The sequence below is a fragment of the Trachypithecus francoisi genome, unplaced genomic scaffold, assembly GCF_009764315.1.
Source record: "Trachypithecus francoisi isolate TF-2019V2 unplaced genomic scaffold, Tfra_2.0 Lachesis_group2, whole genome shotgun sequence".
In the NCBI taxonomy this organism is placed as follows: domain Eukaryota; kingdom Metazoa; phylum Chordata; class Mammalia; order Primates; family Cercopithecidae; genus Trachypithecus; species Trachypithecus francoisi.
Window position 1 is genome coordinate 160969570 of NW_022681465.1, and position 17342 is coordinate 160986911.

General features: G+C 41.0%; 1 protein-coding gene across 18 annotated transcripts in view; it reads right to left on the reverse strand.

Annotated features, from left to right (window-relative positions):
- The window catches only part of CDC42SE2 (CDC42 small effector 2), a 145996-nt gene that overhangs the window by 49346 nt on the left and 79308 nt on the right, over positions 1-17342 (reverse strand). For 17 of the 18 annotated variants that reach the window (XR_004430088.1, XR_004430093.1, XR_004430090.1 and 14 more), the window contains one exon: positions 10951-11293. Coding sequence is in view for 6 of the 18 variants with exons in the window: in XM_033181340.1 (XP_033037231.1) it covers positions 10951-11004 (54 nt within the window). In the remaining 12 variants the exon portion in view is untranslated. Of the gene's footprint in view, positions 1-10950; positions 11294-17342 lie in introns of those variants that run through there. The other variant, XM_033181336.1, reaches the window with a different exon arrangement.

The following is a 17342-nucleotide window of genomic DNA, read 5'->3' on the forward strand; positions in this document are numbered from 1 at the left end:
CCCTTTGCAAAATAATTTGGCACTATCTTGTGAAACTGATCATGCCCGAACCCCACAATTCAGTATTTCCACTTTTAGATATATATGCTACAGAAACAAGTATACTCAAAGTCATGTATATACTGAGACATGTACAAGAATTTATAGCATAGTTTGTAACAGAAAAAAACTTAATACTAGAAACTACTCAAATGTCCACCAACAGACCATTTGTATTAGGCAGGAGTTTATATCTGTTTGTTGTTGTGCATCATTACATTTTTTATATATATACACACATATATATACACATACACACATACACCATACACACATATACATATATATATTTGATATATTTTAACCTGTAATATATATATAAAACATAAAATTATATAGATCTATAATTTGTTTTTTGAGACAGGGTTTCACTCTGTTGCCCAGGCTAGAGTGCAGTGGTGCGATCCTGGCTCACTATAGCTTCAACCTCCCAGCTCAAGCAATCCTCCTAACTCAGCCTCCCGAGCAGCTGGGACTACAGGCACACACTACCACACACAGCTAATTTTTAAAATTTTTTGTAGAGACAAGGTCTTACTATGCTGCCCACGCTGGTCTTGAACTCCTAGGCTCAAGCAATGCTCCCACCTCAGCCTCCCAAAGTGTTGGGATTACAGGTGCAAGTCACTGCACCTGGCCTGTTTCACATTTTTTGTACCAAATACATTACAGTTTGAAAGAAGTTTAATTTTTCTTTTAAAGACTGATTATTATTTGTTACTTTTGCTGACGTCACATTTCAAGTAACTAAAAATTGCAACAACCACATGGTTTACAAAGAAATTGCTTGCTTCAACTTGAGGTATGTAGTTTAAAAAAAAAACAAAACAAAAAACTCCAATCTGAACTGAATAAAGATCAACTACATTCTGAACCGAAAAACATCAAAGCAAAATTTCTTCTCTGACATTTACAAACTTATAAAAGCATTATACTTTCAAAACATAAATAGCTTTCTACTGCCTTCTTATCCCTTTCCCCCATCTTGAACTCACACTGAATGCTACGGACACTAGCTTACCAACAGTTCCTAATTGGTTAAGGGCACAGACAACGGTACTGGAACACCAGAACCTGTCTGTTCCAGTTTTGAAAACAGCCTTTCTAGTTTGTTTTCAAGTACATATAGACAAATTTGAACTTTCTCCACAGTTATATTAAAGGAGCTGAAGAGGTACAATATACAGTGAATTCCATCCACTACATTCCAAAGTGACTATCTACAAGAAAATAGAATAGTCAGCCCTAAGGCAGGGGAGGTAGTTCCAGTATACTAGTCTTTAGAATTTCTAGGTTTGGTAGTAGTTAAAACATTTGAATGAGTCTTCTATGATATTTTTCTACAAAGTAGGGTTATTTTTCATTTCTCAACTGACAAGGCTAATTTTCTTCTGTTTATTTTTTAGATAGTCTCGCTCTTTCTCCACGCTGGACTGCAGTGGCGCAATCTCCGCTCACTGAAAGCTCCACCTCCCGGGTTCATGCCATTCTCCTGCCTCAGCCTCCCGAGTAGCTGGGACTACAGGTGCCTGCCACCATGCCCGGCTAATTTTCTGTATTTTTAGTAGAGACAGGGTTTCACCATGTTAGCCAGGATGGTCTCCATCTCCTGATCTCGTGATCCACCCACCTTGGCCTCCCAAAGTGCTCGGATTACAGGCATAAGCCACCACGTCCAGCCCTGATAAGGCTAATTTTCTTCTTTTATTAAGTAAATTCATTTAGTTTAAGCATTTTGAAATGACTATGGTTTTATAATGTGATTGTGTGAAACTAAATCAGAAACATGCACATTTGTGTTTTCAGAAAAAGGAAAAAAGATGACACTTTTACTATACTCATACCTAATTTAGGGTATACAATGTGGTTCCTGAAAATGGAAGTTCTATACAAATCTGTGCCATATGAGGTTATTATAGCATAGAAGCTATGGAGATCCATCATATTTGAGCAATCACTTTTCTGTTTTACATAAATCCCCTCATGGAGTGCCCTCAGCTACAGTTTCCTCCAGCCACCTTTCATGGAATTGTTGGTTCAGCCTCTGAGGCTGCAGTAGTTAACTTTGATGTTTTCTTTTTTCTCTTATTTTTTTCTTTTTTTTTTTTTTTTTGAGACAGAGTCTCGCTCTGTGGGCCAGGCCAGGCTGGAGTGCAGTGGCACAATGTTAGCTCACTGCAACTCTCTGCCTCCCGGTCTCAAACAATTCCTCCTGCCTCAGCCTCCCGAGTAGCTGGGATTACAGGCATGGGACACCATGCCTGGCTATTTTTTGTATCTTTAGTAGAGACAGGGTTTCACCATGTTGGCCAGGCTGGTCTTGAACTCCTGACCTCAGGTAATCAGTCCACCTCGACCTTCCAAAGTGCTGGGATTACAGGCGTGAGCCACTGCACCTGGCCTAACTTTGATGTTTTCTAAAATGTCTAAGGTCTTAAGTAATCCTTAGCTGTCTAACTGATCTATCCCCACTCTGTTTCCTCAACCACTTCCCTTGAAGTAACCTAAACCACCTAAACACTGAGCACACTGCACTTCCTTTGTTTCACTGTGGGCAAGTCCAGCACCATCACTTGCACATATCCTCATGCCCCCACTCTATTATAGGTTAAAACTATACATCAGAACAGCAAACGGCAGAAAGAAAAGCCACAAAGGGAATAATTGCAACCTTATTGCAGAGCATATTCCATACTCAACTCTAGACAGCTGAGGAGGCTAAGTGTGCATGAAGGAGTGAGGTGTCTCACTGGGCTACAGTGTGCAGTATGGTTTGTCAGTGCTCTCTGAGCATACAGTAAGTCAAACCACTAGAAAAAATAGGTATGTTCTTCCGCATACTTTGGCTCTTTGCTCTAAACCATTCAATGATTTCCTATTTCACAAAGAATAAAAACTAGTCTTTTCATGACCTGGAAGGCCAAACATGAACAGGCCCTTGGTTAACTCTTAGACCTCATTCCCACCACTGGCCCCACGCCTCACAGTCACTCTGCCTTCTCTGATGTTCCACTCACACACCCAACCTTGCACTTACTACTCACTCGCAGTGCTTTGCCCTAGGTATCTGTGTACTTTACTCCCTTTAACTCGTGCCTATATAGCACTTAATCTGAGAGGCCTTCCCTGAACACACTATTTAAATTAATATCCCCATTTCTCCTACGTCATTCTCTTTTTTCTTGCTTTCTTTTTCCACAGTGCACTTATCACCACCTGATATCATACATACTTATTTGTACAGTAAATATGTCCTCCACTAAAGTGAGAGAGATGATGATAGAGATGACATCTGTTGTACTCACTGTTATCTCACAACTACCTGGCTCACTGTAGAAATACCAGAGTGTTATTGTTACAAATGTACTGTAACTGTGTACATGCCCACAATAACACATGCCAAGGCCAGGTGTGTTGGCTCATGCCTGCAATTCCCAGCACTTTGGAAGGCTGAGGCAGGAGGATCACTTGGTCAGGAGTTCGAGATCTGCCTGGCCAACACAGTGAAACTCCATCTCTACCAAAATATAAAAATTAACCGGGTGTGGTGGTGCATGCCTGTAGTCCCAGCTACTCAGGAGGCTGAGGGAGGAGAATTGTCTGAACCTAGGAGGCAGAGGTTGCAGTGAGCCGAGATCGCACCACTACATTCCAGCTTGGGAGACAGAGCGAGACACCTCAAAAAAAAGAGAGAGAGAAAAAAAGGCTGGGAGCGGTGGCTCATGCCTGTAAAACCAGCACTCTGGGAGGTCGAGGCGGGTGGATCACCTGAGGTCAGGAGTTCGAGACCAGCCTGGTTAACATGGCGAAACCCCATCTCTACTAAAACTACAAAAATTAGCTGGGCATGGTGGAGGGTGCCTGTAATACCAGCTACTCAGGATGCTGAGGCAGCAGAATTGCTTACACCCAGGAGGAGAGCTTGCAGTGAGCCGAGATCGCACCAGTGCACTCCAGCCTAGGCAACAAGAGCAAAACTCTGTCTCAAAACAAAACAAAACAAACAACAAACAAAAACAAAATAACATTCTAGAGACAAACAGCATTACAAAAAAATCAGTGCTATGTGGGAAACCACTAGATGGGAAGGCAAATAATATGAAAAGTGGCTTTTTTTTCCTGTAAATCAGGGTTCCTTGTTTTTTAAAGCTAGCTTAGAAGTTGATCAGTATTCTGATGCTCAATAAGTTGGTGAAGAATTCACTATAGTTCTGTCAAGAGCTGACAACCTTTTTTTTTTTTTTTTTTTTTTTTTTTTTTTTTTTTGAGATAGAGTCTCGTCCTGTTGCCAGCCTAGAGTACAGCGGCGCGATCTCAGCTCACTGTAATCTCCACCTTGCGGGTTCAAACAATTCTCCTGCCTCAGCCTCCTAAGTAGCTAGGACTTTAGGCACATAACGCCACACTGGCTTTTTTTTTTTTTTTTTTTTTTAAGTACAGACGGGGTTTCACCATGTTGCCCAGGCTGGTCTCAAACTCCTGAGCTCAGGCAATCCACCCGCCTCGGCCTCCCAAAGTGCTAGGATTACAGGTGTGAGCCACTGTGCCCAGTCCTAACAAAGCTTTTTAAAAAATTAAATTGCAGGGCAGCAACCACCCAATTAAAAATCTACAACCTTAGCTATATCTAGCAACAGCAACTACAGCATTTACAGTTAGTTAATAAGTTTTGGATTATCACAGCTCAAAACATTGGGGCTCTATTATACTCTGCATTGTACTATATTAAAATGAAGGAGTAGGAAGAGAAAAATGACTATTCTACTATACTCAGAAAAATGCATTCTATTTTCTTCCCAATATTGGGCTGTTCCTTTTCACACATGGAATGTGCAAGAGCAGGGGGTGATAGGGAACAAGTGGGAGAGTTGGCATGCGGCACTTTATTTCAGTAAATATTTTAGAAAACTTTAGCAGATGACCAAGCAGCTTTAAGATAAGGCAGTCTTGATACTGTTTAGAATGCCAAAGATATGTCTTTGTATAATGTAAAGAAACAAAAATTATTAGTGACTCTTTACATCTGTTTCCTGATGCCAACAAGCAAGCTATTCCTCCATTATGGTAACCACAAAGCCCCATTAAGTTTTATGTAATTTTTCTCAGGAATCAAAAAGGTAAGAAATCAGGTGTTCGTGGAATTTTTGTGGAATATTTCATATTAAGTATGCATTCATTAAACAATAACAAACAACAAACATATTAAATGTACTGATACAGGAGTGCTGGGAAGGGAAGAGTGTGGTTCCTTTAAATGATACAGGAGCGGGGACAGGAAGTGCTGGGTAGAGAAAGGCAGGTCCCTGGCTAGGGCTCCACCCCCACGGAGAGACATAGGTGAGGACAGGCACTCCTGTTTTCAGGCCCAAATGTTGCATTTTCCAAGACCACCCTGGCCCGCCATGCCCCCATCCCAGGCCTATAAAAACCCAAGACCCTAGCAGGCAGACACACAGCAGCCAAACATCGAGAGGAGCACACAAGCGGCTAGAAGGTGCAAAGACGTCGAGGGAGCACACCTGCAGAAGAGCATACCAACAGACGCCAGCACGCCAGCAGGCCATCAACTGGCTGGATGTGGCAGAATTTGGCTGGGGCAGTTAGAAGACAGCTGGGGCCACCGAGCAGCCCAACTGCAGGGGAAAACCATCTCTTTTCTGGATCCCTCATCAACAGAGAGCTACTTCCACTCAAGAAAACTTTGCACTCATTCTCCAAGCCCACGTGTGATCCGATTCTTCCAGTACACCAAAGCAAGAACCCAGGATACAGAAAGCCTTCTGTCCTTATGACATCGTAGAGGGTCTAACTGAGTTGGTTAACACAAGGCAAACTAAAAAAGCACCCTGTAACACACGCCCTCTGGCGCTTCAGCTATAAAGATTCATCCCTAGACATTGTGGTGGGGTCAGAGCCCCACAGCTCCCCGTCTGTATGCTCCCCTAGAGGTTTGAGCAGCAGGGCACTGAAGAAGTGAGCCACACCCCCGTCGCACGCCTTCTAGGGGCACAAGGGAACTTTTCCTGTTTCAGTATGAGAGAAACTCAAGTTGCAAATCCTCTGTGTAGCAGAAAATGTATTTCTGATGTCTCATAACTCCAGAGCCTTATGGTCCTGCCATTTAAATACCTAATCTGTGTCTTCCTATTTCAGCTATTGGTGACTATACATTTATCATATATTGAAGAGAATTCACTTTATTATATACCCTGTGAATACTGGCAGTAAGTAAATTTTTAAAATATGGCAACTTGACTTCTGGTTTCTGATCTGGCACATAAGGAGCTTAGAAGTCATCACTCCCACCCACGTGACAAGAAAAAAGCCGATCAAACTTAAACAATATCTCTTCTTAGATCCATCAGAGAAGTGAGGTCACAGAGAAAACTGTTTCCCCTAAAACTAGAGAGACAGACAGGTGGACACAGAAATCAACAAGCAGAAACCTTCACAGGATCTAGGACCAGTGCAGGAAAACCTAAACTGTAACTGATGAATAGCTGGATGCTCAGTGTGAATAACTTTAAGATGCCAGGGGGACCTAGTCTTAGGGATCCCCTACACTTTTGTGGGTTTTTACCTCAGGGAACCTTACCAGTTTCTCAAGTGAAGATCAGAGAAAAATCTGTGTTTCTGCAAAAAGAAGGGAAGGGCAGCCACAATGAAATGCACCAGAGTATTCTGTTATTAACAAGGTTTGCTCTCAAGAGAAACTATTTTACCAGAGCCTAATCAACTAGGTTTTTCCAAAACCTAACCAACTTGGGGAGAAGGGAAATATCCAACTCCAGTCTCCTCTACCCCTTTTTGCCTCACCTAACGGGTAAAAAAAGAAAACTGAGAAGCACTTTGTGTAGGTCACAGACCAGGTGTATGGGCTCACTGAAAGACTGAGACATAATCATAGCAATACATAATGTCTCCCTTCCCCACACCTTACCAACACATCTACGGGGCTCCTGTACAACAGGGGATTACAAATGAAGCAACAGTATGTCTCAGCTCTTATTTAAGAAGAAGTCTCTAGAGAAACCCAAAGACAACAAGGGGACAAAAACAAGGACACCAGATGAAATTTTATCCTCCAACACCTACAGCTACAGCAAATAGTAAAATGGCCTAGGCCCTAACCAGATAAACATAAAACATCACACTACGGGCCTATTTACCTTGGTTCCTTTTACCCACTATACCACGTTCAACAAAAAATTACAGGGCATCCTTAAAACAATATGGCAATAGGACTCAAGTGTTCCTATTGAGAATCCTTGACTACCGAAAATGTCATCTCTAATAATATCACAGATCATAAAAACTCAGGATAAGAAGGATGTTCAGCCATCACTGGCAATACTGATCATTATACTAGAGGTCTTAGTCAATTCAGCTAAAATCCCAAAAGGATAAATGATTTAAATATCAGAAAATGATTTAAAAAGTCACTATTTGGAGATATCTATAAGAGATAAGCATTTCAGCTAACTATTAAACTAATTCGGCCTGGTGTAGTGGCTCACACCTGTAATCCCAGCACTTTGGGAGGCCGAGGCCGATCACCGGAGGCCAGGAGTTCGAGACCAGCCTGGCCAACATGGCGAAACCCTGTCTGTAATAAAAACACAAAAAAATCAGCCGGGCATGGTGGCACGCACCTGTAATCCCAGCTACTGAGGAGGCTGAGTTAAGAAAAGAGAATCGCTTGAACCTGGGAGGCAGAGGTTGCAGTGAGCTGAGATCGTGCCTCTAGCCTGGGCAAAAGAGTGGGACTCTGTCTCAAGAAAAACAAAAACAAAAAATAAATAAATAAGTAAATAAATAAATTCAAGTGTTCACAAGTGTTCAGTGAGATATCTGGATTAAAAAGTAGCATATAAGAATTATTAGGTTCCTGGCCGGGCGCGGTGGCTCAAGCCTGTAATCCCAGCACTTTGGGAGGCCGAGGCGGGCGGATCACAAGGTCAGGAGATCGAGACCATCCTGGCTAACACGGTGAAACCCCGTCTCTACTAAAAAATACAAAAAACTAGCCGGGCGAGGTGGCAGGCGCCTGTAGTCCCAGCTACTCAGGAGGCTGAGGCAGGAGAATGGCGTAAACCGGGAGGCGGAGCTTGCAGTGAGCTGAGATCTGGCCAGTGCACTCCAGCTTGGGTGACAGAGCGAGACTCTGTCTCAAAAAAAAAAAAAAAAAAAAGAAGAAAAGAATTATTAGGTCCTATACACTTGTAATAACTAGCTAGGAAATACAATAAAGGCCATATCCAGAACAAGTCTAACATGAAACGTGCAAGCTTCTGTAATGAAGTTTTAGAGCGTTACAAAAAGAATATTAAAAGATCTACATAAATGAAGACATATGCCATGCTTCTAACCGGATTACTCAAAATTCTTTTTTTTTTTTGAGATGGAGTTTCGCTCTTGTTGCCCAGGCTGGAGTGCAATGACGCAATCTCGGCTCACTGCAACCTCCACCTCCTGGGTTCAAGTGATTCTCCTGCCCCAGCCTCCTGAGTAGCTGGGATTACAGGTGCCTGCCACCATGCCCAGCTAATTTTTTGTATTTTTAGTACAGACAAAATACAAATGTTGGCCAGGCTGGTCTTCAACTCCTGACCTCAGGTGATCTGCCAGTCTCGGCCTCCCAAAGTGCTGGGATTACAAGAGTAAATCACTGCACCCAGCCTGGATCACTCAAAATTCTAAAGATGTCAATTCTCACCCAATTAGCCTGTAAGTTCAATGCAATCCTAGCCAGGTGCAGTGGCTCATGCCTGTAATTCCCAACACTTTGGGAGGTTGAAGTGGGCAGATAACCTGAAGTCAGGAGTTCAGGCCAGTTCATAGCCTGGCCAATGTGGTAAAACACTGTCTCTATGAAAAATACAAAAATCAGTTGGGCGTGGTGACAGGTACCTGTAATCCCAGCTACTTGGGAGGCTGAGGCAGGAGAATCGCTTGAACCCAGGAGGCAGAGGTTACAGTGAGCCGAGATCACATCACTGTACTCCAGCCTGGGCAACAGAGTGAGACACCGCCTCAAAAAAATAAATAAATAAATAAATAAAATGAATTCAATGCAATCCTAAAAAAAAAAACCTCTAAGATTTAAATATGCATTATGAAATAGCTCAAACAAGAAAAGAAATAAAACTATAGTAAGAAAACATGGAACCACAATCCAGCTTTAAAAAAAGACATCACCAATAGAGTTAGAAAAGAAGAGCCAAGAAAAAATTTCCCCTACAACACAGCAAAATATACTAAGTGGAGCAATGAAAACAATATGGTAGGGCACAGTGGCTCATGCCTGTAATCTCAGCACTTTGGGAGGCCGAAGCAGGTGTCACCTGAGATTGGGAGTTATGTGTACAATTCTAGTTTTAAAATTTAACCCTTATTTTTCCTCTTATGTTGTTACATATATAAATAAAACAAAATATCAATTCACTCGTTCAGCCAGCCAACCATCAATCATGTATACCTACACTCTCCAAGATATTATATTTGATCCTGAAGATACAAAGTTAACACGGTGAAGACCCATAAATAATTGAAAATGTGGTGGGAGAGACCATAGAACAGTTATTTACTATGCAAAAGGTTCCATGCTATAACAGAACAATTAACTAAAGAGCTGTGGGAATACAGATGAGTATTATCTCATTCAGGGGAAAGCTGGGGAATTTTGTATATAGGTAACATTTGATTTAGGTACCTTAAGAAATGAAAGGGGGCCGGGGGCGGTGGCTCAAGCCTGTAATCCCAGCACTTTGGGAGGCCGAGACGGGCGGATCACGAGGTCAGGAGATCGAGACCATCCTGGCTAACACGGTGAAACCCCGCCTCTACTAAAAATACAAAAACTAGCCGGGCAAGGTGGCGGGCGCCTGTAGTCCCAGCTACTCGGGAGGCTGAGGCAGGAGAATGGCGTAAACCCGGGAGGCGGAGCTTGCAGTGAGCTGAGATCTGGCCACTGCACTCCAGTCCGGGCGACAGAGCGAGACTCTGCCTCAAAAAAAAAAAAAAAAAGAAATGAAAAGGAGGCCAGGCACAGTGGCTCACGCCCGTAATCCCAGCACTTTGGGAGGCAGAGGCGGGGGGATCACCTGAGGTCAGGAGCTCGAGACCAGCCTGACCAACATGGTGAAACCCCGTCTCTATTAAAAGTACAAAATTAGCCAGGCGTGGTGGCACATGCCTGTAATCCCAGCTACTCAAGAGGCTGAGGCAGAAGAATCACTTGAACCCAGGAGGCGGAAGTTGCAGTGAGCTGAGATCACGCCATTGCACTCCAGCCTGGGCAGCAAGAGTGAAACTCTGTCTTAATAAAACAAAAAGAATTTGGAGGCTGAAGGGCAGGATTTTGGTAGAGGTAACAATATGTGCATATATTAGAGGACAAAAACAAGGCATATACCAAGAAGTCAGTCAAGACCACTTACAAGTTATACGACTTTGGGCAATAAACTAAACCTGTTTCAACTGCAAAATAAGGACAATGATATCTTCCTCAGAGGGTTGCCCTGAGGAAAATGAGATGGTAAGCTGAGAAGAATATGATGGCGATATGGCTGCCACATCTTCCACCTACTGACTTCCAAGGCTGATTTACCTGTTTTACCTCAGGTTATTGTCTCCTTTCTCTCTCACTATTCCTCCAGGAGCTATTTGACAGAAGAACACATCCTTTCAGTCATGTACGATGAATGGTCTAGCAGAGTTCTTGACATACAGCATTTACTTTAAAAACATTATTTCTTTTTAAACATATGTTCAGAGTTCCACTGAACTATTCTCTATTGTATTCTCTAGAACTGCTTTGCAATTACTGCTAGGATCCCAGTTCTCAGTTTGAGAGTGAGTGGTACGTTTAATAAGCACCCCACCTGATGTGTCCACATACTTCATACTTACAGGCTGAGGCTGTTCTGCAATACAGCAGTTGAAACACAACCAGAATTCACTCATGCTTACAGTCCACAGTATAAATGAGCACCAATGAAGGTTCCAAATCTCAACTCAGGAAGTTCCACAAAATATGCTCCTCAATATGATGAATGTCCAGTGATGCCAAGATGAAATTTTATTATTTCACTGTGTTTTTGTTCCTGGAAGTCAAGTATCTTACACAGTCAATTTAATGAAGAAAAATTCGGATTGTTTCCTTTCTTTGCTTCTGGTTCTACAGAGACTCCTTTCTGAACCACGACGAGGGTATAAAAATTGTTGTCTTGACCCAGGGACTATAACAGAGAGTCTAGGGAAAAAAAAGAAAAAAGAAAAAAAAGTTAAACTTTATTTATCCTTGAAAGCTTTTATTGTTAAAATAAGTATTACCCAAAAAAGTAAACACTGAAAAAAAAATCAAGATTTTTACACACTGATATTCATTCACCAAATTATTTTTTGAGCAACTTTTTTAGCGTCAAGTTCTAGGTGTAGTAGTGAAAGTAGACAGAAATCTGTCTTCGTAGGGCATCCTATTTTATGATTATAAAAGTACGAATTATTTTAATGAGTTAATTTTTAAAAATCACTAATTAGAACATTATGACTGCCACATACAAGTTTCTAATTCCAAGAAGAAATAATGATCACCACTTTCATATAGGTTTCTTCAGTTGAGTCCTTTCTTCTCACAGACAACTCAGACAGTAATTGACATAGCAATGAATTCTAAGGAGATAATCACGCAGGTGCAGTTCATCAAAAACCATAAACAAAATTATCACCTTATCCACTGGAATTAGAGCTGTACATGAAAAATGGGTAGAGGTTAAGTTAGGCTTTCTTCTGTGAATCAAGCTATTAGATCCCTACCACTCCCACCATCATTACTAGAACACAAGTTAGTCAAAATACTTTATATCCCACCATGGCAAACCAAGCTGAGTCTATTAGAATCCTTGTCAGGCAATTTTCTGTCTGCAGTTGGACAAAGAGTTAAACCTATTTTTTCCTTCTGACTGCCAAGCTGTTGACTTTAAGGATGTCCTTAGTCAATAATATCCTATACCCTCATGTGGAAGACGGTTTTGAGATAATAATGCTGACAGGCAGAGGCAAAAGAAAGTGGGAAGTCAAGATGACATGAATCTCTGATTCTAGGCATCCCTAAGATCAGTTTCACCTGTGCACCAGACATTTGGTTTTGTAAGGCAACATATCTCCCTCTTTAGCCTGAAGTTATGATGAAGTGGGTTTGTATCACTTGCAGACTACAACAATAGTCAAGTGAAGATGTCCAATAGACAGTCTGATACACAGATCTGAAGCCAAGGAGAAGTTTTACAATCATCAGATTATGACTAAAGCAATGAATGATCTCTAGGGAAAACAGTGTCATGACGAAGTGTGCTCAACAGAGTCCTCCGAGTAAGAACAGCATTTAAATCATAGGTAGAAAAAGAGAGGTCTACAAAGGAGGTTTGGGTGTTATCAGAATTAGAAGAGGAAAATCGGTTAAATGTGGTGTCACTGGAGCCTGTTTCAAGGAAAAAGTGGGTGGCAGTATTCACTGCCACTGAGATAGTAAAGATTGAGGACTATTCCTTAGACTGTGCAGCAAACACAGTGTGGCCCTGGCAACAGGAGTTTCAGTAAAGTGGTGTGGGTAGAAATCAGATTACAAGAGGTTAAGTGAGTGAAAGGAAAGCAGCAGAGTCAACAAGTGTACACAACGTTTGCAAGAAAATGGATATAAAGTTTAAAAAGTACAGTATAGAATGAAGAAAAAGAGCCTTCCTTGAAATGAAAAGATCAAAGACTAAAGATGTATCAATTTGACTGTGTTCAAAGAGATGTTAACATTTTTGTCCCAAATGGCTAAACATAAATCACTTATTTGTAAATTCTGGAAAGAGACCCCATATATGTTACAAGCTTTGCCAACTACAGATCAGTAACAACCACATTATAGGATCACAGAGTCCTGAACATTAAGTAAAATTAAATTCCTCCCTTTTGCTTCTTCCAAAGCCATGACTCTAAACCTGGAAAGACAGAAGTGACAGTAATTTTTGTAGCTGTAGAGATGAAGATGTAATGTGAAGTTAATGCACACATCCTCAGTGTCACAAATCTGGGTAGTATAACAAGGCATGAATTCAGGACCCTGATTCTACAGTCCAGAGGACAAGTCCTCTAACATACAGGAAAATGACAAGATTTAAGCATGTGTCCAACGAATATCAAAAGAAAGAAAAGTTTACATTTTTGCCATTAATTAAAATCCAGAACCTGGAATGTTTATTTAAGCAGAGATGAACATTCCTTATCTCACCCAAACTCTAAACCAAGGAAGTGGCAGTCTTTGGCCAATGAATCGGGTAAATACTGTGAAGTTTTATCAGCTCAAAGAATAGTATCACTTATTTCCTCCATCCAATCTTCTTAGCAGGAATACAAGAGAAAAGTCTTAAATACACAGTCTCATGAACATTATTTCAGTGCTGCTATTTAACAAGTTTAATTTCACCCTGGATCAAAAATCTTGCCCATTAAGAAGGCTTTATAAGTTTTTTAAAAAAATATTTTTTGAAAAAGGGTCTCACCGTGTTGCCCAGGCTGAGCTCAAACTGCTGAGCTCACACCTCAGCCTCCCAAAGTGCTGGGATTATAGACATGAGCCACCTCACCTGGCCTAAAGTACAATAACTTCTGCTGCTACATATTTCCACTTAGATGACAGATCTGCTAAAATATATTTTCAAACCAAGAAGATGTTTGCAATTCCATGGATTTTTATTTAAGTAAATATATGGATCTTAAAATGTTTCAGACATGCTTTGGAATGTGATATCAATACATCTTCTTGCTTTTCTAAATAAATTTCCTTTTTAGAACTTTTATTTTTTTGAGACAGAGTCTCGCTGTGTTGCGCCCATGCTGGAGTGCAGTGGCGCGATCTCAGCTCACTGCAAGCTCCGCCTCCTGGGTTCACACCATTCTCCTGCCTCAACCTCCTGAGTAGCTGGGTATACAGGCGCCCGCCACCATGCCCGGCTAATTTTTTTGTATTTTTAATAGAGACGGGGTTTCACCATGTTAGCCAGGATGGTCTTGATGTCCTGACCTCGTGATCCGCCCACCTCGGCCTCCAAAGTGCTGGGATTATAGACATGAGCCACCTCACCTGGCCTAAAGTACAATAACTTCTGCTGCTACATATTTCCACTTAGATGACAGATCTGCTAAAATATATTTTCAAACCAAGAAGATGTTTGCAATTCCATGGATTTTTATTTAAGTAAATATATGGATCTTAAAATGTTTCAGACATGCTTTGGAATGTGATATCAATACATCTTCTTGCTTTTCTAAATAAATTTCCTTTTTAGAACTTTTATTTTTTTGAGACAGAGTCTCGCTGTGTTGCGCCCATGCTGGAGTGCAGTGGCGCGATCTCAGCTCACTGCAAGCTCCGCCTCCTGGGTTCACGCCATTCTCCTGCCTCAACCTCCTGAGTAGCTGGGTATACAGGCGCCCGCCACCATGCCCGGCTAATTTTTTTGTATTTTTAATAGAGACGGGGTTTCACCATGTTAGCCAGGATGGTCTTGATGTCCTGACCTCGTGATCCGCCCACCTCGGCCTCCCAAAGTGCTGGGATTACAGGCGTGAGCCACCGCGCCTGGCCTAGAATGGTTTTCTAAAGTATATATACTTAAAACATATTTACATATAAACACCTACAAGGAAGTATTGAATTCTTCACAAAAAACTTCAACACACTGCCACTAATAATAACTATACTAATAGTTACTTTCACTTCTTGAGCTGAAAGCTGCTTAAAACATGACCATTTTAAAAACCTATACTTTTTGAAATCTTTAGATAACAAAAGGAGAGTCACTGTACAATAACATCAACATATAAACTTGGCTTTAAATACAGCTCAGCACATTCCACACGTAACTAAGGGGTCAGACTGGTCTACAGCACAAGAGGGTATTTTAATCACCTCATAGATTCATAAGACATACAATTTTAGAAAGGGAAGGGACTTTTAAAGAGAACATCATGGAACTTGGTCATTAAACAGCTTATCCAAGGCCACTCAGCTAGTGAGCTTCCTTGAATTTGCTTACAAAATGAGACTGACATGAGGAGAAAAGTGCAATAGTATTCTGTACTCAAAATATTATCCACTATCAGTTCCCCTCCTCCTCCTTTTTACCACCTAAATCAAATGCTGCAGATACCAGCTTCCTACCTGCATGAAGTTTTGCTGCTGACAACTTAATGAAGTTATATTCCAACATCCTACCCGCAATTTAATAAAAATGCTTTCTAGATCAACTTCCAAAGAAAAACAATAATATTTTGATGTGAAAAACTTGGCAGTGGGGCATGTCAGGTAACTAAGTTGTTTTTGTTTTTTTTTTTTTTAATCTAAAATATTCTAACTCAGTTCAGGAATTAAGAATGCTCAGTTGTGTGAAACTGAATCAAAAATTCAGAATTTGGACTTTGAAATAAAAGATCTGTGACAATTATAGCACTTCATTAAGTTTTTAGAATTGTTAGGCAAGTGACAAACTGTATCACTCTGTTCCCTCCCTCCTTCTTTCCCTCTCTCCCTCTCTTCTCTTTCTCTCTTTCTTTCTTTTTTTGAGACAGAGTTTCAGCTCTGTTGCACAGGCTGCAGTGCAGTGGAGCAATCCTGGCTCACTGCAGCCTAACCTCTCAGGTTCAAATGATCCTCCCACCTCAGCCTCCCAAGTAGCTGGGACTACAGGTACATGCCACCACATTTGGCTAACTTTTTAATTTTTTGTAGAAACAGGGTCTCACTATGTTACCCAGGCTTACCCTCAGTTTTCTTAGTAATAAAATGAAATACTGCATTGCCATTTCACAGGTCTGAAATGAGGATTAAATTTGCTAATATACATGAACATACTGTATATATTATAAAGAGCATACAGGTTGAATATCCCTTTTCCTAAATGCTTGGGACGAGAAGTAATACAGATTTCAGATTTTCTTGTAGTTTGAAATATCTGCATTACACTTATCCTACTGAACACTCTAAACCTGAAAATCTGAAACCCAAAATGCTCCAGTGAACATTTCCTTAGTCCATGTCAGCACTCAAAAAATTCTGGCTGGGCACGTGGCTCACACCTGTAGTCCCAACATTTGGGGCAACTGAAGCACGAGGATCATGTGAAGCCAAGAGTTCGAGACTAGCCTAGGCAACATAGCAAGACCTCATCTCTACAAAACAATTTAATTTAATTTAATTTAATTTTTAAAACATTTTTTAAGTTGTGGACTTTGGAGCATTTCAGATTTCTGGATTTGGATGCCCAACCTGTATTGATATAAGATGCTTTTTTGTTACCAGAATTAAAATGGCAAAATTGCACTATTCTGCTATAGCAAAAACAGGTAATTTGCTGCAAACTTTGAAGAAACAGCCTAAAAATCTATCTAGAAAAAAAAGAGAATGAAAAAAGGTGAATTATGGTTTTATACAAAACAATAATGAATGACAGCTTCAGGCAACACAGATGATTCTCATATGGCGAGAGAAGAAGCATGACACAATACACATGGAATGATATCATTTCTGTGAATTTCAAAAACAATTTAAACTATTTTGTTTAGAGATGCATACATAGGTATAAAAGTAAAGCAAGGAAAGTTATAATTAAAGTCAGGAGAATGGTTACCTCTAGGACTGAGGGCAGGGATTACAAATAGGAAGAGGTGCTTATGGGCTCCTGGAATGCTGACAATGTTCCACTTCTTGACCTGGGTGGTAGCCACACAGGTATTTGCTTTATAATTATTTGTTAAATAATACATGTATGCACTATGCAATTTAATTTAATTTTATTTTATTTTTTGAGACAGGGTCTTGCTTTGCTACCCAGGCTAGAGTGCAGTGTCGCAATCTCAGCTCACTGCAACCTCTGCCTCCCAGACCCAAACCATCCTCCCACCTTAACCTTCCAAGTAGCTGGCACTACGGGTATGCGCCACCATGCCCAGCTAATTTTTAAATTTTTTGTAGAGACAAGGTCTCACTATGTTGCCCGGGCTGGTCTCAAACTCCTGGGCTCAAACAGTCTGCCTGCCTCCTCCTCCCAAAATGCTGGGATTATAGGCATGAGCCACCATGCCTGGCCACTATGCAATTTATATGTATTTTTAAATGACAACTTTTTTTTTTTTTTAAAGACAGAGTTTTGCTCTGTCACCAAGGCTGGAATGCAGTGGCACGATCTCAGCTCACTGAAACTTCAGCCTCCCTGGTTCAAACAATTCTCATGCCTCAGCCTCCTAAGTAGCTGTGA